Source organism: Staurois parvus, unplaced genomic scaffold, assembly GCF_062004578.1.
Source record: "Staurois parvus isolate SC_StPar_1 unplaced genomic scaffold, SC_StPar_1.0 ptg000636l, whole genome shotgun sequence".
Taxonomy (NCBI): domain Eukaryota; kingdom Metazoa; phylum Chordata; class Amphibia; order Anura; family Ranidae; genus Staurois; species Staurois parvus.
Genome location: NW_028318432.1, coordinates 2,305,739 through 2,331,829, shown reverse-complemented (window position 1 = coordinate 2,331,829; position 26,091 = coordinate 2,305,739). Strand labels below are relative to the sequence as shown.

Here is a 26,091-nt window from a genome sequence, read left to right as displayed (position 1 = left end):
TTGCACGCCAACGGGCCCCAACATTTAACCGGCTGAAAAGTGGAGACTGAAGCCTGCCCCTAACAGTTGCTTCCCTAGGACCATTTTTTATTGTTAAAGAGGTACTGTACCTCTTAAGAGACACTGCATCCCAGCCAAATCCCGAGAGTGCACTCTAACCTAGTGTAGTGTTATCATTTATACTGCATTTAATGTTTACTAATATTGTTTAATGCTGATTTACTAGCGAACCCTCCTGAATGTATTTCCAATTTAACATAGTTATTACTCTGTCTAGCTGTGTGCTCATTTAAATTAAATTTGCCATTTCTTCTATGAATTGTTTAAGAGCATTTACCGCTAAACGGGTGTGTGTCTATTTACTGGTAGTAACCCACAGCTAGGTTAAAGATATTTTACACTTGTGTATTTTTAGTCAACAAGGTGCGTCAGAGGGGCCGAAGTTGTTCTTGGAGTTGGGGCACAGAACAGAGAACCCAAAGTTACAAGGTGGCTCCTTCAGGGGTGGTGCTACACAACCCTTTGAAACACTTCAGACCAGGCTTAGAACACTTGTTGCAACTTTTACTAAATGATATGCAGCACAGTTCAACATAAACAGTAAGAAGAACATTCCCTAACTCTCTAAGTAAATGGTCCAGGCATACCTCAATAAGGTGTTAGTCTATCTCTGGCAAAGTCCATAATGTCTGCTGGAAATTGGGATTCTTCAGGCAGGCTGAAATTGGGATTCTTCAGGCGGGCACAGCAGTACCCCTTTGAAGCCTCAGAGTGTCACAGCTCCTGATCAATTGAGCGCTTGTGGCCCCTGTCCTCAGCCTCCCTCCCCTCTTATATATGTTACAGGGTGGGTAGGCTGGTTCCAAAAAGACGGCAAAAAAAGTATAGACAATTAACCCCTTCCCCATCAAACTGCCTACAAAGGTAGGTATAATCAGTGGGGAAGGAGGCTAAGTGAACTTGTTGCTGAAGGTTTCTGCAGGTGCTTATGTTAAAGTTGTAAACCCTCACATATACCCAGTGAAGTGACTGGCCTCAGGTGATACACAGAGATTAAATAAATCCTGCTACATAAGTTGTACCTGTTTATTTACAGCCATCTTTCCTCTACATCCATTCAAAGTGCAGAATTTACACAGAATCTCTGAGCTCTGAAAAGTTGGGAGTGGAGAGCTGCAGTTACATCAGTGAGGAGAGCATTGAAAGCTGATTGGTGGGAAGGGACCCCCCCCCCCTTTACACAACACACAAGCAGAGATGAGGCTGTCAATCAACTGGAAGTGCATCCCCAGTCACCATTTTTCTCTTGGTGTCAGGAAAACTTGTCAGAAGTGCTTATAGTGCTTATAGAAGAGGAACAAGGCAACAGACAGAAATGACACTGAGTGCTCTGGATTGAGCCAAGCACACACCTTAGAGAGACGTGCTTTGTTCATATTTTATGTCTGAGGTTTACAAGTACTTTAAGGGTTACTTCTATCTCCTGTGAGCTGGCAAACTACAGAAGCAAACAGTAATTCAGGCATCACCAGCTATTATTCTAAAACAATTTGTCATCGTACACATTTAGTCAGAGAACAACTCATCGCAGTGTGAAAACAAAACAGAAATCATCACCCTAAACACCGACTGAGAATTTAAATACAGATGAGCAGAGGAGGCCTCAGCAATTTCAATAAACAGTAGGGATTTTCCTCCTTCGTCCAGAATTGTGCGACTTGCAGCATGAATATTTTGAATAATTCATTCTGGAATAAAGAGGTTATGTTTTTATTCCCAGGCAAAGCAAATTTGCCTCTGCTTCCTTCCCCGGCCTTGCTGTTTTACCTTTCTCATTACAGTCAGCATCAGGACTTCAATAGGAAATAGACGATGACTAAGCTGAGTACCTTCTATAATGTGTTTTTGTGTACACCAAGGAGGCTTCGTGCATCACAGGTAAACAACATTTCCCACCCCCTTAAAAAGTAGCAGCAGGAATAATGGATGACAAATCCCCCAACAGCAGCACTGTGTGATATTCACACGTGAAATTGGTTGCTGTGATCATTACATAGCAGCCATCTGTATCTTCTTTTCTTCTAATGTTTATACTGGACACGAGCAATTAGCCACTTGCCTACCGGGCACTTTTATCCCCTTCCTACCCAGACCAATTTTCAGCTTTCAGCGCTCTCATACTTTGAATGACAATTGTGCGGTCATGCAACACTGTACCCAAACTAAAATTGTATCATTTTTTTTAGACAAAATAGAGTTTTCTTTGGTGGTATTTGATCACCACTGGGGTTTTTATTTTTTGCTAAACAAACTAAAAAAGACCTTAGTTTCTGTTATAAAGTTTTGTAAATAAGTAATTTTCTCCTTCACTGGTCGGCACTGATAGGTGGCACTGATGAGCAGCACTGATGGGCACTGTTAGGCGGCACTGATGGGCACTGATAGGCGACACTGATGAGCAGCACTGATGGGCACTGTTCGGCAGCACTGATGGGCACTGATAGGTGACACTGATGAGCAGCACTGATGGGCACTGTTAGGCGGCACTGATGGGCACTGATAGGCGACACTGATGAGCAGCACTGATGGGCACTATTCGGCAGCACTGATGGGCACTGATAGGTGACACTAATGGGCACTGTTAGTCGGCACTGATGGGCACTGATAGGTGACACTGATGGGCACAGATAGGCGACACTGATGGGCGCCACTGATGGGCATTGATAGGTGGCACTGATGGGCACTGTTAGGTGGCACTGATGGGCAGCACTGATAGGTGGCACTGATAGGCGACACTGATTAACTGATGGGCACTAGTGGCTGCACTGGTGGGGCTACACTGATCACCATGACACTGATGATCAGTGCCCTGATGATCAGTGTAGATGTCCCTCTGCGAAATGCCACTAACCAGATCTCCTCTCCTCACATGCTGTTAGCGTGAGGAGAGGACTGCCGATAACCGGCATTTCCTATGTACTTGGTGATAAGCTGTGATTGGACACAGCTGGTCACATGGTAAAAGCGGCTGTGATTGGTCCATTCCATAGCCATGTGATCAGCTGTGTCTGAAGGACACAGCAATCACAGATCACGCGCCGTGCAGATCCATGGATGCTGTCCCAGAACTAGCCGTCCGCGCTGTAGCAGTCTTTTGGCTATAGCACAGTCGTACACTGGTTAACCACTTCCCGACCGGCCATTGTATATAAACGGCCGAACGGTGGCAGTGCAGGGTCGGGTGGCCATTTATAAACGGCCTTCCCGCACCCTGCTTGTGCGCGCTCCCTGGGACACAGTGAAACACCAATCGTCGGACGGGACCTCTGTGTGAGGTCCCGATCATGTGATCACTGATTGGCCAATCAGTGATCACATGCAAAGTAGCAAGCAAGATGACACACGTGTGAATTCTATGAATGATCACAGAGGTCACATGGTACAAGGCTATTCACAACAGCCTTGTACCATGTGACAAGCTGTGACCAATCACAGCTCACTCTGTATTTCTCAATGACTGCAAGAATGCAGACAGAGAGAAAGAGAAATGATTGCTTTTACATCCTATATGGGTGTAAAAGCAATCAGTGTAAAAAAAAAAATCTTCATCACCCCCCACAAGTAGTACAGTGTCACCATGGTGACACTGTACTGCTAGGGTGACAGTATGTAGAAATATTATTTATTTGCAAAATTAAAAAAAAAAAATAAACACTTTTTTTTCAAAATTTTTGGACTTTATCATTTACATAGCAAAAAAAATAAAAATCCCAGCAGTGAATAAATACCACCAAAATAAAGCTTTATCCGTCTCAAAAAAATGGTAAAAAATTCATTTGGGTACAGTGTGGCATGACCACGCAATTGTCATTCAAAGTGTGATAGCGCTGAAAGCTGAAAATTGCCCTGGACAGGAAGGGGATAAAAGTGTCCGGACTGGAAGTGGTTAAACAGCTGAGGCATTTGGATATAATGTGGAACCTAATGCCATGCTATGGTCAGAGAGACCACTGAAACCATAATGCCACACGTTAGGTGTAATTTGCTGCTGTAGCTCTGTACATTAACAATACTGTCCTAGGCAACCAAAGACACTACAATCCCATCATCCTACCTCGGCACTCTCTAGAATCAGCCCATAGACTCCAGCTAATCGAAAAAAATCCCTCTGTGTACATAGCCTGGGCTTTAGCAATGGGCACTTGCATTAAAAGCTGAACTCCAGGCAAACAGCTAATTCACTAACAGGTCTGCTCATCTCTGTATTTCTAAATGGATTCCAACTGCTACCATGGACAGGAGGACTTTTTCCTTGTGTGCTTATCTGCTGGACAACACCTGGGGCCACATCTTTTGCATTCTTCCATTGGCAACACAGAGACAAAGAAAATAAATAACCCAAGACATTCTAGCCACAGCCCTATTTATCAAATGCTGCATTGCCTTTCCAGCGAGATAATGATCACTTTGGGTGATGTTGTTTCATGGGGGGGTGCTTCATCATAAGATGGATTATGGCAAACATGTCCATACATCAGGCTCACAAAACTACTCTGGGTGGGATTACATTAACATTCAATGGATGATGCAGGTCAACCCTAAATATAAGAGCTGGCAGAATGTGGATAGCATGCATTTTAAGAAAGAATATGTTGAGATATTTATTGGATGCGCAATACCTGGCTATCATAATACAATTTGAATGAAGAAGCTTTATTTGCAAGCTTGTTACGTTTTAATTTATGACTGTCAGCTGATAAAAGATCATGTGACAACATCCAAGTGGCAGTTGATATGAGATAATGTGACACAGTTCAAGAAGCAGTTGATAAGAGACCCTTTACAGCATTTGTGTGGGGGCAAAATTAAATCTGACATATAATGTATAATGCAGGCTGTCACTAGCATTAACATAGCAGTATTCGTTTTTCTGAGTGCTCCCTGTAACAAAGTTTTACTCCATATTGCATTTGCCAGAAGCACTGTAATTTTTCCACTTCCTTCAGAAGGGTGACAACCAGGGGCGGACTGACCATTTGGAAACTAGGGCACTGCCCGAGGGCCCGGGGTCAGTAGGGGGCCCCATGAGATGCCCCTGGTACCTTTTTCATAGGCTTTTTTTAGTTTGGGCATTAGTTCCTCCTGATGTTTGGGGTAAATTTATTGGTGTAAATTTGTTATATTCTTGTTCCAGAGTGGAGGAAGCTGTAGTTTGGTGGAGTACCCAGTTGGGGTGTCAGGCAGTCCATTGCAGCTACAATTTTCCTTAAAGACTACACTATCCCACAGAGTGACAATTCTGCTGTGCAATTTCACTTCAAAACAGTGTTGTCACCAGGGGCGGACTGACATCTCATGGTGGTCACTATGCAGTGTTTCATCACACTAGCTCTTGCACATTTGTAATGCAACACACAGGAAATGGCAAGACATGGATTGGACGCCATGTGACCCATAAACAAAAGTTGCCAGCCCCTTTGCAGACTAAGGACAAGCAGGGGCGGACTGACAACTCATGGGGCCCCTGGGCAATAGGGGATCATGGAGCCCCTGTGTCCTTGCCCAAACTCAAAAAAGCCTATGAAAAAGGTACCAGGGGCATCTCATGGGGCCCCCTACTGCCCCAGGGCCCTCGGGCAGTGCGCGAGTTTCCAAATGGTCAGTCCGCCCCTTAGGACAAGTAAGCTGAATGAATACATGGACACAGGTGAACACTAAAACGACACTACAAACTGCAGCCGCCGTATGTGAGCCCATTATTACAAGGTAAGGCAAACACCGGGAATATAACTACTCTAATACCTAGTTAAACAACAAAAGTGTGCCATGCCTTTAGAAAGAAGGATTTTTTTTTTAATTGCAGAAGGGATATACTATGCTTTCTCTGTAAAAAAATTCTTACCTTACTCCTTGCAAACCATTACTTAACCCCTTGATATGAAATGGTTACTTTTTGATAAAATGTATATGTGGCTGTGAGTTCATAGATGTCATCACCCAGGTAATCTAATTAGAATTGACTCTATATTAGTTAAATGGGTGATTATATGCCTTTGGAATGCGTACGTTTGTTCACATCAAATGGTCATTGGCTGGTAGATTGTATGTTCTTTTAAACTTTGCTGAACTGTCACAAGAGAAAAAAATTGGAAGTTGAGCTAGCCCCAAATATTTATTCCTGGAAAAAAAAACAAATGACAGTAAAACAGTCTACACAGCCATAACTGAACATGATAATAATAATAATTACTATATACAAACTTCATTTTATTACTCTCCGGCTTTATGATATCAAATTTGATTCTGAGCAGAGAACACAATGTCTAACCTGGCAAACGGCAGCTGTAGACGGCTTCACAGAAAAATCACTCTCCAGCTGGGAAGAAGCTGTTCTTTCTCCATTCGCAGACTCTGCACTAAAGTACACAAAGTGTCCTAAAAATAAGAACCCTCAGTTATAAAATGGAATATTTTCATTATGCTGTAATAATAGGATGCAGAAATTTGGTGTTATGTAACAATGATTGCAAACAACTCTGCAGCACAATGCCTGCATATATTGTTCTGTTGTACAAAGAAACTGAAGAACAAACAGTAAAGATTTCCATTTGAAAAAGTAATTCTAGGCAATCGGTGAAACTACTCAGGAAGGTAAAATGTAGAGTGCAGCTGTGCTAGAATCAGAAAGTATACTAGTGTGAGTTCTATATAATCCAGTGTAGCCAGAATCCAATAAGCATCCTGTAGGCAAGTGCCTACAGAAAGGTTAATGCAGGGATTTCCAACATTTTTTATTTTATTACAGGTACTTATATAGCACCATCAATTTATGCAGCGCTTTACATATATATATATATATATATATATATATATATATATATATAACACTCACATCAGTCCCTAACTCTCAAGGGGCTCACAGTCTAAAGTCCCTAACTTACATTCATACACATACTCAGGCCAATTTAGACAAGATCCAATTAACCTACGAGCCTATGTCTTTGGAGTGTGGGATGAAACTGGAGGAAATCCACGCAGCCACAGGGAGAACATGCAAACTCCAGGCAGGTGGTGCCGTGGTTGGGATTCAAACCAACTACCCTAGCACTGTCAGGTGGAAATGCTAACCATTTAGCCACTGTGCTGCCTTAGACTTTTTGACATTTGACTTTCCTGGGCCACATTGGAAGAAGTGGAATTGTCTTGGACCGCACATAAAATACACTAACAATAAAGAATGCTGATGAGCAGAAAAAGTCGGGCAGATCACAAGTTAACGATCACTGATATAGATAATGTACCTATCTGGGTAATAAAACTTTCTTTTTTGTAATATTTTTTATTATACAAGAAAAAGAGGGCAACATAAAACTAGTGCGATATTTGACACGGTTTTTGATAAACTAACGCATCTGTATCTGGTTCCATGGAAGTAGTAGCAATTCTCAATGAATTCTCAAGCAGCTCATCAGATATTTTGGTTCCAATTTTGCCATTTTGTGCTTTTTCCTTGAAAATAGTTGTTCATAAATAAAGGGATTGCCGAAAACTGATGACTTGAATAAGGCATGATTTTGAAGAGTAGGAGACTTTCCTTTGGGAAGATAAAACTTATAAAAGTCCAGTAAAAAAAAACTCAAAAAAACAAAAAACAGAAAAATTAAAAAAAAAATCAAAAAAATTAAAATGTATGTTTTTGTGTTGGCGCTGCATTCATAGTCATCTTGGGCCTGTACACCCCTGGGTTAATGTTTTTTTCTATGCTGACTCATGTTCTGCAGTTTTTCCTGTAAAACTGTTACAATGTAGATGTGTAGCGGATCTCAGGAATTGATTGGCTAGATTTTCCTGAAAGTTTTCTACGGATCCACATAAAAAGGGGCTCTTCTGTAGGCTATCACTCCCATTAGTCGGTGCCCCCATCTGGGGGGGGGGGCAGTCAGGGTTCCCTGAGGTGCTGGGAACCTGAGGACTCTTAGCTGCCAGCCTATGGACTTATTGCCTTTATGGACTACTGCCAATCATGGACTCTAGAGGGATTGTCACTGTCTTTGTGGATTTATTGCCTAACTGGACTTTTGCCTAAAAAGGATTGCTTTTATGGACTTGTCTCCTGCCTCAGGTCACCTACAGAACTCTGTACAGAAATGTAAGTGAGGCTGTTTTGGAAGAACTGTTTCTGTAAGTTGACTTTTTTTCTGTAAAGTCACCATTAACCATGTAATGCCTGGTCTGACGTTTCTATCTTAAGTGGTGCATTACATGGTATATCCAAAGAACAGGGCTTGTAACAAGAGGACTGTAGGTTAGTGTAGATACAGTACATTTTAGTCCAGCACGTAGTTTGCTGTCTAGCGCAGACTATATTCTCATTGCTAGGGACAACCGTACATGTATCCTTGCAGCCCAACCAGCCATGAAATGGTTGACTTTGCATAGAGTGACGGTTACTCTGGTAGTGAAGGGGTGTTGTGCTTGTCCCCTTCACTAACAGCCAGTTCCCCACTGCACCTGCAGCACAGAGTAACTAGGGACCAAACCCGGGAAGCCACGAGTAGGAGGTGTAGAGGGGCCCCTATGAGAGAGAGAGAGCAAGCACAAGTTACAGAGTGAGGTTAATTTTCTGTATCCATTAGTAATTGTGGAAATGTCACTGGGAATGAGGTAACAGGGATTGCTGGATTGGTGAATGCCGTTGCAGGCTCTGCGGTACAGTTCCTAAATGCTGCGCACCTGGGAAGTGGTGTTCTCTTCTTCTGGTAGTGTTTGGAGTGCTGTGTGTTAACAGTACAATCAGTTAACCACAGGTTACTAGAGGGTTAACTGTGCTCATTACAGCCTACTTCTAAGTTTGGAGTTATGCCTTAACCGTTTTCACGCCGCCCTGTAGCGGAAATACTGCTACAGGGCAGCACAGGTGCGTAAAATCACATATATACTGTTTACGTGATTTTGCAGTTGCAGGTAGGGCCATTCGCGGCCTTGGCTGTAAGTCCCCAGGTCCCCAGTGATTCCTCAGCGGCACCCGGTGATCGCCAAGTATTACCGATGGGGGAGAGATCTGTGTATAAACAACACAGATCTCTCCCCTGTCAGCTCCTGCATACTGCTTTGTATGACTCTGCATTGTAAAGCGTAAAGCACACACACAGCACACAGTGAAACATCACACAGTTAACCTTTGATCACCCCACATGTTAACCCCTTCCTGCCCAATGCCATTAGTACAGTGTTATTGCTTTTTATAAGCACTGATCACTGTATTGGTGTCACTGAGGATGTCAGTGACACCAAGTCAGTTCCCCCCAGTGTCAGAATGTCCGCAGCGGTCCTGCTGTAAATGCTATAACTTTCACGTAAACCAATTAATTTACACATATTGGGATTTTTTTTTAGCAAAGACATGGAGCAGAATAAATTTTGGCCTAAATTTATGATGAAATTTTATTTTTTACTGGTCATGTTTAATAGCAAAAAATCTAAAATATTGTTTTTTTCCCTAAATTGTTGTTTTTTTTGTTTATAGCGCAAAAAATAAAAAACGCACAGGCGATCAAATACCACCGAAAGAAAGATCTATTTATTTGAAAAAAGGATGCAAATTTAATTTGGGTGCAGAGTTGCATGACCGCGCAATTGTCAGTTAAAGTAATGCAGCCCCGTATTGCAATACGGGGGTCAGGAATGGGGGGGGGGGGTAAATCCTCTGGAGGGCAAGTGGTTAATGCTGATTTTTGCATGACCGCAAACTCCTGTCAAGAACCTAGGCCATTAGCGAGTACAGTTCTAGTGTCCCCCACTGGGGTGCCCCACCCACAACCTCACCATTTCACTGGGAGTGCACTTCCTGAAGCCTTTGCTGAGTAGATTCCTCAGTCTTTTTTTCTTATATCACCAAGGCAGGTTTGAATGTGATTGGTGGAATGAGAAACTTTTTAGCCCTGACATATTTTTTTAAAAACAGACTTTGAGTAAATGAGATAACGAAAGACACCAGCAGTGTGTGTGTTTGGGAATTCCTCCTCTGCATCACAAGCAAGGGTCCTCAGATCATCAGATTACTGATGCAATGGAGTGGAATAGAATGGAGCTCTATAGCAATCCTTGGTTAAAAAAAGGATGAACAGAGGCAGCAGACTGTGCTCCCTCTAAGCATCTCAGGGTTTAAATTTTAGTTTTCGCTACAGCGTGTCTTTAAAGGAAAACCTGTCACCTTCATAAAAAAGTGACTCTGTCACATCACTTCTTTTTTCCAAAAGCACTCTACAAAAAAAATAATTATTGATACCTGCTCAGTGGGAGGTGACCACCAAAGACTTTTCTGCATGCTATACTTCCAGATGGGTGAGATGCCTAATCCTCTGCTGTGTGCTGATGCTCCACCTACGAACATCCTTATTGTGTCCTTTAGATGAAACCATAGTGTGCAACAGGGGGCCAGTTATTCTTAAGTGAGTTGGAACTTGAAGATTCTTTGGCAGCTGTATCTCTTCAGTGAAGACAGAAATCACCACCCATTTGACAGGTAAGCATTACAGTTGATTTCCAGTTTTGTATTTTAAAAAACTGTATTAAAAAAGCAGCTCTGAAAAAGGAAGAGTTAAAAAAAAAACACCAACTCTTGCTGCATTAATTACATTAAATCAGGAGCTGTCCCTTGAAGTAACTCTTTTTCACCATTAGATGCCACCATTGTTCTGGGTTGAATGATGACCAGCATCATTCAACTTACATGGACCTACCCACCCCTGGGAGCCATTCAGTGCAAAGTAATGCTGATTCCTAAAGAGAAACATCCTCTTGTCTTTGACATTGTTTATTGTACACAGTAACCTTTGATACTTTTCTCAAATGGACAAGGCCATCTCATTAGATGGACTGTGTTGGGAGAACAGGGCAGGAAACCTTTGCAGTTTTGTAGTGCAGGCACTTAGATGTGCACATACCTGCAATAGCACCTCAAACCAAAGCGCCAACACTTCCTGATACTGTGGACTCTTGACCACCAATTCCTACCTCCAGTGCATTTCTATTGTTGGCGAGGCTGCCCGTCATAGTGATGGACCAATAGGAATCTGTGATGGTGGTGGTGGTAGTGGGGCTTAGTTTCAAATTCTGACACTACCAAGAAGACTGGGTGCTGCTATCAATGGAGCAGCCAGTGGCTCAGAGATCTGACTCTTTGATATCAAGCATCTCCCAGCTTCTGAGGATGCAGTGTGTGAGGTCAGAGAGCTGACAAGGCAAAGATCAATATTCAGGTGATGTATGACCCTCTTACACCCAAGCTAAAGTGTCAAGATTAAACAAAGTTCTGTAAGTATAGCTAAATAATACAACTAGGCATAGGTAGATAGTAATCTGGGTAAACCTGTTGGCACGCCTTACATTTGCAGTGGCAGTTCCAAAAAAACAGGCACTTATCAACCACAAAACATCCCGTTATATAACTCTCTCTTCCCACATTTCCCACATTTACCTTTTTAACAGTAAATTAAACAGTAAAGCTTATTATCCTATATAGCAGTAAGGGATTGTAGGAGGTATGCCAAATATCAATCAGAAACCTGTGTGGCCAATTATTTTTCTAACAGAGAGCTGGGGTTTTGGGAATCCTTGACTGCTCTGAAGACAACATGGTGGTGCCATCTTTGTAGAGCTGGGAACCAGTTTCTTAGACCATAGAGATATTTTGGAGACTTCTGGTCCTCTGTCATCTCTATGGTAAGTTGCCGGAACTGTCTGCTTCAGTCCCTGGGCTCCGTGGTGGAATGAGAGAACATCGCCGGCTGAAAAAAAGATACCGGGCCCATGACTGCGGCTGCAGTCATGGCCCCAGTGTAACCACTTCAACCCCAGAACGTATGGGTGGGAAGTTGTTAACCTTTGGAGGACCAAGGGACGTATTTGTCCCATGTTTGTAATTGCATGTATCATCTGATTAAGAACTTAAAACTCTTTTTTTTTTTTGGTTTGAGTCAAAATATTAGTTCTTATCAACAAACAACAAATGGATCTAGCTTTTTGCCAATTATTTCATGAAATGGCTTAGTTACAGCAACTGAAGTGTACGAACTTTAAAAACAAAAAAATTGATTCTTATGGCGTTCCAAAACCTTACGGTCCTCAAAGGGTTAAGCACTAGTTAAAATGCAAACAGAAAATGGCATTATTACATTTTCTAATTCTTCACACTACTTATAAAGCAGCACCCTGTCTGTTATGAAACATATATATTTGCTAGTAATTTTTGAACTTGGAATTTGTACGTTTCCAAGGATAATGTTAAAAATACAGTGATTTTATTTTTTTTTGGTTTAGAATCAAATATAGGAAATTTAGCATTTCTTATTTTATTTGAATCTAAATTATACATCATCAAGACAAACCTCTGGACATGCATTATAGATTTGGCCATGTATAATTGAAGAGCCATGTTAGCAAGTGTCTGGATCACAAGCTGGTGCCGTATACAGGTTCAGTGAGAGTGAAAGGTAAGATCAGTCAGTAATGAGGAGGTGAACTCCCTGGATAATTAGGACAAAGGAGAAGGTGAATACTATTACCTTTATTATGGCACAAGGGGTGTTATGAAGAATGGCTTGAACAGTGTACGTCTGTGACCTTCCACTTTATTATGTGCCAGTCTGCCTGATAACACAAGATGACCACTCGTAGTAAGGGTGTCAGTGACAGCACCTGTGTAGGCCTGCATGCTTCAAAAAGTTTCTACACTTATAAAATGGACCTGTCCCCCAGACTACAACTACAGAGCAAGTGACTACCCCTACACCAGTGAGTTGAAGAGTCTCAAACGTATTTGTTGTTCCATTTTACTCACCAGCAGTGAGCTCACAAGACATTCTATAAAGAATAAAACAGCACTATTCTTACCTTAAATTTCCTTCTCGTATCCATTCCTTCCAACTTTCTGAGTTAAGAAAAAGGATGACCCTTGGACACAAGGTATGTAAGGAAGGACATACCCCTGACAGGACCCCCATAATGGCGAACAGAAATGAATACACAAAAAGGGATTGGGTAAGCCAAATGTGCTTTTTCCCAGAACATTTACTTTATAGGTGGACAGGACTTTACAACTACAAAGATCTATGATTACAGAAGTTGCAATGGCTTACATGGTCCATGAAAACATACCATTCAGAAAAGGCTCAGTACACAAGCAGACATTTTGTAAGCTGTTAAATGTACTAATCATACCTAGGAACTTTTGAGCATCAGTGAGCCTTAAATTCCTATAGGGGTACATAGTGCACTGCACAAAACATTGGAATAATAGTTTTTGAAAGTGAAAGACTTGCAGGATATCTAATTATTCTTACATGTTTTATGAATAAGCAGCGCTGACTTGACCAGATGTAGGAAAAAAACTGCAGTCCTGACTATATGCTGACAACAACAGGCAGTCATTACAGTATGGGCAACAAACAGGTAATTGTAACAATATAGGCAACAATTTGGCAATCGCAGCAGCAAATGAGCAATAATGACAACCCACCAGCAATGGCAATAACACTGACTTTACAGGAGCCAGGAAGGTGAGGGTACTGAGTGTTTTATCTCTTATTTTGAATGGGAATACCAATTGGTATTTTCTTTTGGTGTAGAAATAGCAGGTTAGATTCTGGTCACACCACCAGAGAACTTAAAGGGGTAGATTTACTCAAATCAAATGGGTTGTGCATTTTTCAAGTTTAATTGCTCCACAGCTTAGTAAATGATGAAGTTTTGCTTTGCAAAGAAGACCCAATCATGTGCAAGGAAAAAAAATAACAGCATTTTAGCTTGCACATGATTGGATGATGAAAGTCAGCATAGTTTCATCTCATTTAATAAGCTCTGGACAACTGCACTAGCAACATGTACAGCCTATCTGCCTTTAGTAAATCCACCCCAAAGTATATCAAAGATCAAAAACTTTTTTTTTACATAGAGTGGATAGAGAGCAAATGGGTTAAAACCTGGTTGGGTTCTTATTGCTTTGCCTAGATGACCATTGTCGCCGGGACATAAAGTGTTGGAAAAACCAACAGTTTAAGTCATCGCCAAAACAGCAACAGAGGGGAAATCTTTAAATTGGGACACCTGTTCCAGCTGAGAAGCAAGAGGGGGCTGACAAGACAGGAAATAAAGGGAAATCTCCCCAGTAGCATACAGATAAGAAAACTGGCAAGGTTTAACCACTCCCTACTCTATCTACAATTCAAGAAATGTTTCCAAATATACAAGCATAACGGTTTTGGACATGATTTATTTCTTTCTTTAATATGATCAGAAATAATAACTAAACCTAATGGATTTAGGTCTGGTAAATAAAAATAAATATATATGTAGCACCCTCCTAGTGTAAAGTAGGCTGCTAGGAAATGTTAGTTTACTCCCCTTTAATCAGAGGAGTGGGGGGGTTGATTGATTAGGACTGCTCAGTGTTTCACAGACAGCTGCTCTGTTGCATCCCCCTGTCTTCTAGAGGATTCTAGGAACATAGTGGGAGGAGGAACACAGTAGGCAGCCTGAATATTTATGGGACTCAAGCCAATCCCTAGGGAGGTGTACCCAGTAGGTAGTGAGAGAGCACATACGTAGTCTGAGGCATGAGATAGCAGGGCAATGTTCCTGGGTTCACTCCTGCAGGAGGAGATCCCTAAGCAGGGGCTCTCCCACTGGGGAAAGAGTGCTAGAGTGAGCCTGTCTGAAGACATCGAAATTCCAGCTGGACTTAGCTGGGGGGCCTATTCTCGAATTCAAGTTGGGTCTGGAGAAGCTCATAGGAGAGAGCCAGGAGGGAGTTGGTGGGAAAGAAACCTGCTATCCCATGGCAGTGTGATTCTACATCTCCCTCACTAGGAAGAGCCTGATGGATATCGTCAGGAGGCAACAGATGATCCTGTGACTACACGCCTCACCTTGTTAGGACCAGGTTGGACTCCCTTTTGCCTTCAGATAACTGCCTTAATTATTTCTGGCATAGATTCATCAAGGTGTTGGAAACACTCCTCAGAGATTTTGGTCCATATTGACATGAGTTACTGTTGCTTTTCTATCATCTTGAACCAATCTGCCCATTCTCCTCTGACATCAACAAGGCATTTTTGTCCACACAACTGCAGCTCACTGGATATTTTCTATTTTTCAGACCATTCTCTGTAAACCCCAGAGATGGCTGTGCATGAAGATTCCAGTAGATCATCAATTTTTGAATTGCCCGTTTGGCACCAACAGCCATACCACGTTCAAAGTCACTTAAATACCCTTTCTTCCCCATTTAGATGCTCGGTTTGAGCTTCAGAAAGTCATCTTCACCATGTCTACATGCCTAAATGCATTGAGTTGCTGCCATGTGATTGGCTGATTAGCAATTTGTGTTACCAAGCAATTGAACAGGTGTACCAGGGGCGGACTGACAACTCATGGGGCCCTCGGGCAATAGGGGATCATGGGGCCCCTGTTTCCTTGCCCAAACTCAAAAAAGCCTATGAAAAAGGTACCAGGGGCATCTCATGGGGCCCCCTACTGACCCCGGGCCCTCGGGCAATGCCCAAGTTTCCAAATGGTCAGTCCGCCCCTGGGTGTACCTAATAAAGTGGCTGGTGAGTGTATGTGAGTAGTTGACCCTCAGTGCTGGAGGAAATGTGACCATGTGTAGCTTTGTTTAGGTTACCTACAGCATAAGAGATCCTCTGGGAAATTCTGTTTGTGCAGTCAGCAGTTCTGTGAAGCGCAGCCAGAGTTTGAGGAGTCTTCAAGTTCTACAGTACTAGCCTTTGCAGTAAGGTGCACATGGAAGAGCAACACACATCACAAACAAACAACAGATTTCACTGCGTACACTGTGGCTTATGCATATATTTGCAAATGTGTGCAAACAAAACCCTCTTTTTTTAATGTTAGACAGGGTCAATTTTTTTTTTTTGCAGGCTGGCAGGTAAGTGTGCTTTCTTTGTGATGTTCATTGCCCTTCCATGTGCACCTTATTGCAAAGGCTAGGTATAGGTTGGGGTGGTGACAACTTTTTTGTACTTTTGGTGTGCTGCATATATATATATTTTCTGCTCAGAAATTGTACATGACTCTTTTTCAAACTGCACTGAATCCGCACCACCAGTGCACTGGACACATGTGAACAGGCACCATAGGAAGCAATGTTTTTTGACATGTAATGCCGATTGGATGTGGTTCAAACCACATCCAATCCACATATATGTGAACCAGCACTACAGTCTGGCTATGAATTACACAGACTTGTAGTTCTAAGTATAGGTAACATAAATCAGATATGAGTTGGTGGAAAAGACACATTTTTTGGAGTTTGATTGGATATTGTTCCCGGTTGTGAAATCTTTTACAAGTTTCTCAATAATATTAAATTAGCCCTGTGCATTCTTGAGGTTTTATGGAATTCTGTGCTCTATTATTTATAGTTATTTGTTTTTACTTTTCTGAGCCATTTCTGGCTCACCCAACGGCTCCCGTGATCCTTGGCATCATTAATAAATGAAGACCTCTCTAAGGCAACTACAGAGTGAATTATTCTAAGAGGTCTTCCAAAGAGATCACTAATTCATTTAACATTTTTTCTTAGAGACTGTTTCCATTTGATAGCTAGTTAGTTAAAGGCCCACTATAGCAAAAAAAAAAAAAAATATTGCATTTTAGAAATGGTGCACAAGGTAATAGTAATTTATTTATTTTTTAATTATATTTTCACCCCATTTACACACAGTGCAAGCTGTCCAAAGAAAGTGGCAGTTTACAAAGGTTGAGATGAACTATGAAAAACTGCTGGGGATTCTACAATTGTCAGCTGTTATTTATAAGGTTTAAATTTTTTTTTTTTTTCAAAAGTAAAAAGCAACTGTTGCTGTAGCCGTTTGAAACGTGTTAGCTGGAGTTAGATTTTAATTTGTCCCTGACTTTTAATTACAAAAAAAAATTGGATTTGCACACAAACTTGCTTCATAAAACTATACTCAAGGCAGATATAAAATGCATGAATTATTACAGCTCTATAATCAGTAATAACTTATTACATGCAGTTTTAAAAAGCAAGCAGTGTAAATACACGAATTTGACCTGGGACCAGCCTCTTGCAGTCACCTGTACAGCAGAGCTGAGACTGGAGTAGGGAGAAGCAAAACAAGGAGCCAGTCAGGTGTGCTGGATTGCTCATGTGCTAGCCAGGAAAATGCTAATAGAAGGAGCGAGCAGAATGACAGAGAGATGAGCTCATCAGTCATCTGTTTCTTCTTTCCTGAATTTGATCTAGTATCAGCTCCCTGCATTCCCCGTACAGCTGGAGCATGAGAGGAAGAGTCTAAACTAGGATCAGTTTAAGTGGTGACACAGGTTCATCACCATAGTGCTTCTCCTTTCACTGTCCAGTCACAGGAATGGTCCAGAATGACCTGGGCTCAGAGGAAGTGGGTTGAATGAGGTTGGCTGAAGACATCTAGAGGCAGAAAAAAGTACTGTGGGGGAAATCTCTGGATCACAGGTAAGAAAACTAGCAGAAGCTTGTTTTGTTATTTCATTTCTATCATTTGCTGTTCATGTTTACCTTATATGATTTTTGGCTGGAGTTTTGTGTTGGGTGGACCAATGCACACTAATACTAATTAGCACAAGAAACATAGTATATAAAAGCAGTACTCACCATTCTGTGATGTATGGTCTTTCTTTGGCAAAAATCCATTGTACAACTCTGTTTTATCACTTATCTTCCACGTAAAGCCAATTGTGTTCAGTACTTTCCATTCACAAAAGCCAGATTCAAAGTCACATCTTTTAAAATTACCTAAGCAGATAAATATTGAGCATTTGAAAAATGTTGATATTTTTTTTTAATCCAGTGTCTCATAAGTACAACAGTCATTTTTTGTAAAAAGCAATGGAAGGAATTAAAGAATACTGTATGTTACTGAATACTGTATGCCGACGACACACAAATCTATCTCTCAACCCCCCACCTCACCCCTTCGGTCTCTGCCCAAATCACACACCTACTGAGCGACATATCAGATTGGATGTCGCTCCACTTCCTTAAACTGAATCTCTCCAAAACCGAGCTCCTTGTCTTCCCCCCAGCCCGAACCCCACCCCCCATTGACTTCTACATCACATCCAACAACGCCAATATCAAACCCGCTCTGCAGGCCAGAGTACTTGGTGTCATTCTGGACTCCAACCTATCCTTCCAGCCCCAAGTCCAATCTTTAACAAACTCGTGCAGACTCCACCTCCGCAACATCGCCAAAATCCGCTCGTTCCTAACCCCAGAAACCACTAAACAGCTCATCCACTCCCTCATCATATCACGACTCGACTACTGCAACTCCCTCCTCACTGGCCTGCCTCGCCGCTGGCTATCCCCGCTTCAGTCGATCCTGAATACGGCTGCCAGACTCATTCACCTTTCCAACCGCTCCATTTCCGCCACCCCCCTCTGCCAATCCCTCCACTGGCTTCCGATTGCGCAACGGATCAAATTTAAAATCCTAACACTGACGTACAAAGCTGTCCACCATACTGCCCCGAACTACATCACTGACCTAATATCCAAGTACCGCCCAACACGCACACTCCGCTCCTCACAAGACCTCCTTCTCTCTAGTTCCCTGGTCTCCTCCTCCCATGCCCGCCTCCAGGACTTCTCCAGGGTGTCACCCATCCTCTGGAACTCCCTGCCCCAACCCATCAGATTATCACCTACTCTCCTCTCCTTTAGGCGCACCCTGAAAACCCATCTCTTCAGGGAAGCCTACCTCACCCCCTGCTAACTTGCTGACCTCCTCCACTCTTCCTACCACTCCATCCCCCACAGCTATCTCCTCCTGTACCACTATCCCATCCCTTCTAGATTGTAAGCTCAAAAGAGCAGGGCCCTCGATCCCCTCATGTTTTGCATTGTATTGGTATTGTTCTGTCACATGTTCTGTCCCCCTTTGTAATGTACAGCGCTGAGTGAACTATTGGCGCTTTATAAATACTGTGTAATAATAATAATAATAAAATAATGTTAACCCTATATTTCATATTCCTGATATGTGCCTACTGTATCATGTACTTACAGTATTAAAAGGAGGCATACATATACTTCTGAGTTAAAAAAATAGGACATATTGAATGGGCAGGAAAGAAAGTATTTCAGCAGCACAGAGGTAATGCAGGGAATAGCAAAACCGATGATTAATTACTTAGAAGGTTGATGCTTCAGTTGCTTATTTACCTTATTAATACGCCTTTTAAAGGACCGCTGAACCTTATCGCTGAATTCCAGGCAAATATAAAAACACCAATTAATGCAGTTATCTGTTTGTTAAAAATCATTTAACTTTAAGTTTTATGTTAATTTACTTTCAATGCAAGTAAATGTCTGGTTTGATTTTAGCCTTTTGCTTTCCTAACCTCTGACTGATAGAGGCAATGTTAGAAGCCAAATAGATATACTGCAAGCACATATGCTGACCAGAGAGATGACCTTATTAGTCTGTTGTTTCTCCTTAACTTTAATTGTCTGACCAAAGGCTGAAGTAGGTAGCTGACCAGAGGAGAGAGGACATTATCATTCTGATGTTTCTCCTTGACTATCCAGTCACAGGCTGGAGCAGGTAGCTGACCAGAGGAGAGATGACCTTACCATGCTGATGTTTTTCCCCCACTCTCCAATCATAGGCTGGGGCAGGTAAACGGCCATTTGAGAGTTGATCTTATCAGTCTAATGTTTTTCCTACACTTTCCAATCACAGGCAGGGGCAGGTAGTTGATCATAGGAGATGACCTTATCAGTCTGTTTTTTTCTTCATGGTCCAATCACAGGCTGAAGCAAGTAGCTGACCAGAGCACAGGTGACCGCAGCAGTCTGATGTTTCTCCTTGACCGTCTGATCAAAGACTGAAGAAGGTAGCTGAGCAGAGGAGAGAGGACCTTATTAGTCTGATGTTTCTCCTTGACTTTGACTGTCCAATGACAGGCTGGAGCAGGTAGCTGACCAGAGGAAAGATGACCTTATCAGTCTGATGATTTTCCCTCACTGTCTAATCATAGGCTAGACCAGGTAGCTAACCAAAAGAAAGATGAACTTATCATTCTGATGTTTTTTTCTCCATGGGCCATTCACAGGCTGCAGCAGGTAGCTGACCAGAGGTGAGATGACCTTAGCAGTCTGATTTTTCTCCATGACTGTCTGATAAAAGGCTGAAGCAGGTAGCTGAACAGAGGAGACAGGACCTTATCAGTCTGATGTTTTTCCTCCATGGCCCATTCACATGGAGCAGGTAGCTGACCAGAAGAGGAATGACCTTATGAGCTTGATGTTTCTTCTTCACTGTCCAGTCACAGGCTGGAGCAGGTAGCTGACCAGAAGAAAGATGACCTTATCATTCTAATGTTTCTACTTCACTGTCCAATCACAGGCTGGACCAGAGTAGAGAGATCATTAGCACTCGGATGTTTCTCCTTGACTGTCCAATCACAAGCTGGAGCAGGTAGCTGACCAGAGGAGAGATGACCTTATCATGCTGATGTTTTTCCTCCACTTTCCAATCACAGGCTGGGGCGGGTAGTTGGCCATTTGAGAGTTGACCTTATCAGTCTAATGTTTTTCCTACACTTTCCAATCACAGGCAGGGGCAGGTAGTTGATCAGAGATGACCTTATCATTCTGATGTTTCTTCTTCACTGTCCAATTACAAGCTGGAGCAGGTAGTTGACCAAAGGAGAGATGACCTTATTAGTCTTATGTTTCTTCTTCATGGTCCAATTACAGGCTGAAGCAAGTAGATGACCAGAGGAGAGATTACCTTATCAGTCTGATGTTTTTCCTGCATTCTCCAATCGTAGGCTGAAGAAGGTAGCTGAACAAGCTGCCTGCAGCAGAGAAATAAGTCAACTCAGCAGCTTTATTGTACAGTCTTGTAGCTCTGTTGTAAATTTTAGGACTGAAAATTGACAGAAATACAAATCCAATGACATGCAAAATAGCTTTCATATTTGTATTTATTCTGTGTATTTCAAAGTTCAGCTTTAAAGTGAACCTAAACCCTGAAAGGAAGTTCCTTTCTCCTTACCCACCTGCTGTTCCCTACCTAAAGCAAACAAAAAAATTGCCCTCCAATATTTCCTCTTACCAGTACTATCTCCTATCAGGACCTGTTGGACTGCTGACTCTGAGATCATACCAAGATGCACCTGAAGTGAATGTTTGATGAACATCACCATCACTGCTTCAATAGTTTTCCCTTTATAATTACAAATATGACATACAAAGAAGGATAATCAAATGAAACAAGTATTAATGACAATTTTCATAAAACTGATCATATATATATATAGATAGATAGATAGATAGATAGATAGATAGATAGATAGATAGATAGATAGATAGATAGATAGATAGATATCCCTGGATAAGATTGTACATTCATCCAACACCAAACTCCTTAGAACCTACAGATAAGCATTATGCTTCTGGTTATTTTGCTGGAATCACACAGAGTAAAAACCATGGCTCAGATACAAAGGTACTTTAAGGATTAAGCTACATTTATGAGGAAATTATATCAGGCTTGGCATGAAAATTTTTTGGTTAACTGCCATATAATTTAGTCTGCATAAAACAGTCTGGTTCCTCATAATCTTGGATTTGGCAGAAAAAAAAGACAAAATAAAAAACACCAGTAATATAAATTCCAGCTTGAAAGACCGAGAAAGTATTCCTTAAATTCTTAACAATTGTTCAATTTTCTATCTGAATGGTTAAAATGTAGAAAAACAAACAACATTTTATTGTTTATAAAATAGGGCAAGAAAAAATAAATCAAGATTTTCAGGCCCATATTTAAAGTGTATGTATTGAATTTTTTTTAAAGAGGGGGGGCAGAAATGTGCAATGGCTGTCATGACAGGTTTCCTTTAAAATAGACGTTTGGGGCCTTACAAGGATTTTATTGTTTTGCCAACCATGTCTCTCTACAAAAATCCTCACCAGTGCATCATCAAGGCTTTTGTGGTTTCAAGGTGGTCAGCTTTTCAGAAATGAATAAATTATTACATTGCCGTGTTCTCATCTGTGGGGGTTACTGCTGTTCATTAAAATATGACTTCTATTTGTTTCAACTGAATGGATTTATGAACAACACATAAATATTTAATTATCATTTTATTTTAAAGGATATATGCTTTTAAGTGGATTTTTGAAATACATTTTTTATGTGAAACCACGATAGACATACTGTAATCATTGCTTTGATTTATTTACTTTTCATAGTCTTAGTCATCCCACTTTCCTCTTTCATTCAGCTTCAGTTGGTAAAGGTTCTCTTTACAGGCATATTTGACAGTTTGGTGTTTATGGTGGCCTCTTTGTTCTGTGGGTGTCCATCTTGGTCATCACATGAAGACACCTGGGGATCTTGTTGGTTTGTTCAAGTGTGTTTAGCTTCTCCAGCTCTCAAATCTGTACCTGCATGAAATTTTTACATTTCTGCCTATGGGCCTGTTTATTCAGCAAAATCTTTGACACTAAGATAACAAAATATTATAAACATATTTTTGGGGTGAACATTTTTCCTGAAAAAAATGTTTTATCTGTTTGATCTATAAACATTAGCATGTAAAAAATGAAAACATATTTTTTTTCCTTTTTTTGACCAGGAAAAAAGTAGCATTACTGTAAATAAAAGCTTAAATTTGTTTCATATAAAAACAATGTTTCTGGAACTAGGCATGGCAAAGTTATTTGCAAATAAAAAGTTTTTATTTTCTTTTTTGCACATTTTCTTTTTATGAGACACTGAAAAAAAAATAAAAGCATGAAAATGAAAAAAAAATGGTTAAAAAAACCAAACAGATAAAAACAGCCAAGGGGAGAAGGGACAGAAGTTAATTATGGCTGATTGGGGTTACTTACAGGATAATGAGAGGTTAAACAGAAATACATTTTGCTTAAAAACTTTTTTAACTTGTTTACTTCCTTTAAAGTGGTTTTAAGCATTAAGGCAAAAATGTTTACATAGTAATATGCCTCCTCAGTCCCATATTTAGAAAAGCTCCTTTCAACTACTCTGGACCAAAAAATACCACTTCGTTAGCCCTTTTTAAAAAATTTTAGCAGAAAGACAGTGAAAAAAACTAAAATAAAAAATGTAGTCACACTAAATGAACTACACTAAACTATCCTAACCTCTACCCCCAAAAGACCCTCTAAATAAAGAAGAAAGTTGTTGTTTTTTTCATTAAAGTTCACCTATGTGAAAGTGAGGGTTTCAGGTCTGGCAAATTTTGCTAATGGTAACACTGGTAATTTTGCAGCAAAATACTTTTTGATGAATTAACTCTACTCATCCCAACCGCCTAAAGGTGACAATGAAACATTAATACTTTACAAGTATCCTGAACTTGGTCCAGAACCGCAACCCTGATGGGTGCTATTCCCTGCTGCTTCCATTACATTAGAATTTACTTGTTATTTATTAGGTAAATAGTACTGCTGTGGACTACAAGGACACTCTTGCTTGTATAACTAAAATTTACCTATTGCCTGTCCTATGCATGACTGCAGCTACACAATCTCTTAAACTTTACAATGCTTAAATGGCCGCCCTTACAGTATTTATAGGATCTCAGAGTGTCACATACTGTAAGGGCAAGTACAACGCTTTATCTAGACCATGTAATCATTTCTACAGCAGAAGAATGAGTTACAGTTCTAGTAACCTCAAAAATAAATTTTAAAAATCTTTAATTTAATTGTTCTTATTTAATCCCTTTGTAACTGGGAGTTAACTTAAAGTGTTACTAAACCCACAACAGTAAAATCGGTATGTATGTGCAGTAAAGCATGCTTGTTATACTCACTACAGAAACTAAGGGGTTAATCCTCCGAATTTTGTTATAATAATGTTTGACCTTGTCTTCTCTGACCCTCCCCTTCTTCTACTTTCCCCAATCCATCTGCTGATAGAATAGAGCCTTGGGGGCAAGCTTCACATGCTCAGTTTGGTGTGTATTGCTAGAGAGTTTTTTTTTTCTTTGGAGAGTGCATGTGATCAGCACAAGGCCAGCCCAAAATTTGTGATTTTCTTTTACTTTCATTTTCCATGGTAATGGTAAACATGACAAATAGAGAGGGGGAATCTCCCTAACGAGGGCACAGACAACAATAAAAAAAAACAGTAGGTGTTCTAATCCCTCTCTACTCTATCCAAAACAAAAAAAATACTTTTTTGCCTTTAGTTATACTTTAAATTGTTGCAAAATCTGGAGATTTGGGCAAACTTCCATCATTGCAGTGGTTTTCAGAGGTGCAATAGGCTTTAAATGGGTCCATAAATTTATGGGAACTGTTTTTAATTTTATCTAGACATGCTTTTGTGCCAAAAGAGGCTTCTTAATAGCCTCATCATTTTACTTTTTTCACAGATAATTTACTGAATACAATCAATGATCAAATACCAAAAATCTTGGAAAAACACAAATAAAAAGAAACATTAATTAAATAAGTTAAACTACCCTAAATACACCACTCATAACCAACCAACAAAAACAAACACCCTCTCTGAATAAAATAAATGTTTTCTTTTTTTAATAAAATGAGAGTTTACAGTTCAGCACAATATTGGCAGCAGTAATTCGGTAATTTTAAATTAAAAATCAATTTCACCGAAATCTGCTCTTCCATAATTTTGATCTATGGTGACAGTAGGTATTAATGTTTTCCATCTTTATAAAGCAATATACAGAAATATATTTTCAAGACATTATTGCTAAAAGAAATCAAATTTTCTGTTTGGGAAAACTGTATATTTATTATCTTAACATCATAAATAATGACATAATTATTTCTGAATCAGTAGGCGCATTGCTGAAATGTAAAGATTGCTGTGGTTCATAAGGAGTATACAGGTGCAGGAGCTTTTGGTTAATATGGAAAAACCTTTCTGACGTTAGTAAATGATTACATTGCATTGTCGTCTCAGGGGATTTTTCAGCACATTCTATCCATTAAAATGTGACTTTTATTTATTTTAATGGAACACATTCAGGGAAAACAGAATGAAAAATTAATTTGTATAGACTTGCACTTTTCAGATGAATTTTACATAAATTTTTTATGTAAAATTGCTAAATAAATAGATGAGAGATTTGCCATGTCTATTAAATGTGTTTTTATTTATCTCAATCATTCTGGTTTCCTTCTTTAAACCTTTCTCTGTAGGAAGACTCTGCACACCAATATCCAGCTGAATAGACAAGAAAGAAAAGTAGCAGCCATTTGGTTCTGATGGTTCTCCTAGAAATGTAGGATCATATCACTGCCACCCTATGAGACTAATGATCAAGGTAAACATTTTATAGAGATGACAAATAATAGTGTTCCTTTGTCATCCCATTTCTGGCAATTTGTTTTCCTTTATTGCAAAATTAGCAAACAGTGTGGCCAAGCAGTGGAAAAAGTGAATAGAATTCTGAGGTGTATCATTAGAGGAGGTCATCAGCAGGGAGATGGAGGTCCTGATTCTTCTATATAGAGCTTTAGTTATCAGTAGAAGGATCACCAGCAGGGGGACGGAGGTCCTGAGTCTTCTATATAGATCTTTAGTTATCAGTAGAGGGGTCACCAGCAGCAGGAAGGAGGGCCTGATTCCTCTATATAGATCTTTAGTTATCAGTAGAGGGGTCACCAGCATCAGGAAGGAGGTCCTGATTCCTTTATATAGATCTTTAGTTAAAGAATACTCTATCCAGTTCTGGAGACCTCTCTTCCAAAAAGATATTGATAAGACAGAATGAGAAGGGCAACAAAAAATGATGAAAGGCCTCAGAGATCATATCAAGAATTTAAAGTGCTTCTCCAGCCTCCCCCCTCTCATTTTTTGGAAACCCCTTCCTACCTTGATGCAAGCTATAACCATTTCAGATACTCACCTGCCCAGTGATCCAGCAGTGTCCTGCAGAATCCTTTCAGAATTCTGCCCCTGATGATGCCTCATGATGCTACGCCGCTAGGCTCCCCTTCCCCCACCTCCTTTATTAGTGAAGCACTATGCCTCCTGGGATATGTGACATGCATAT

General features: G+C 40.6%; 1 protein-coding gene across 1 annotated transcript in view; it reads right to left on the bottom strand.

Moving 5' to 3' along the window:
• Positions 1-26,091, bottom strand: part of MALRD1 (MAM and LDL receptor class A domain containing 1) — a 464,614-nt gene that overhangs the window by 358,277 nt on the left and 80,246 nt on the right. The window contains exons 7-8 of the mRNA XM_089693696.1: positions 17,675-17,815; positions 6,329-6,435 (exon numbers count right to left, since the gene is read on the bottom strand). Of these exons, the coding sequence (XP_089549822.1) occupies positions 6,329-6,435; positions 17,675-17,815 (248 nt within the window). The remainder of the gene's footprint in view (positions 1-6,328; positions 6,436-17,674; positions 17,816-26,091) is intronic.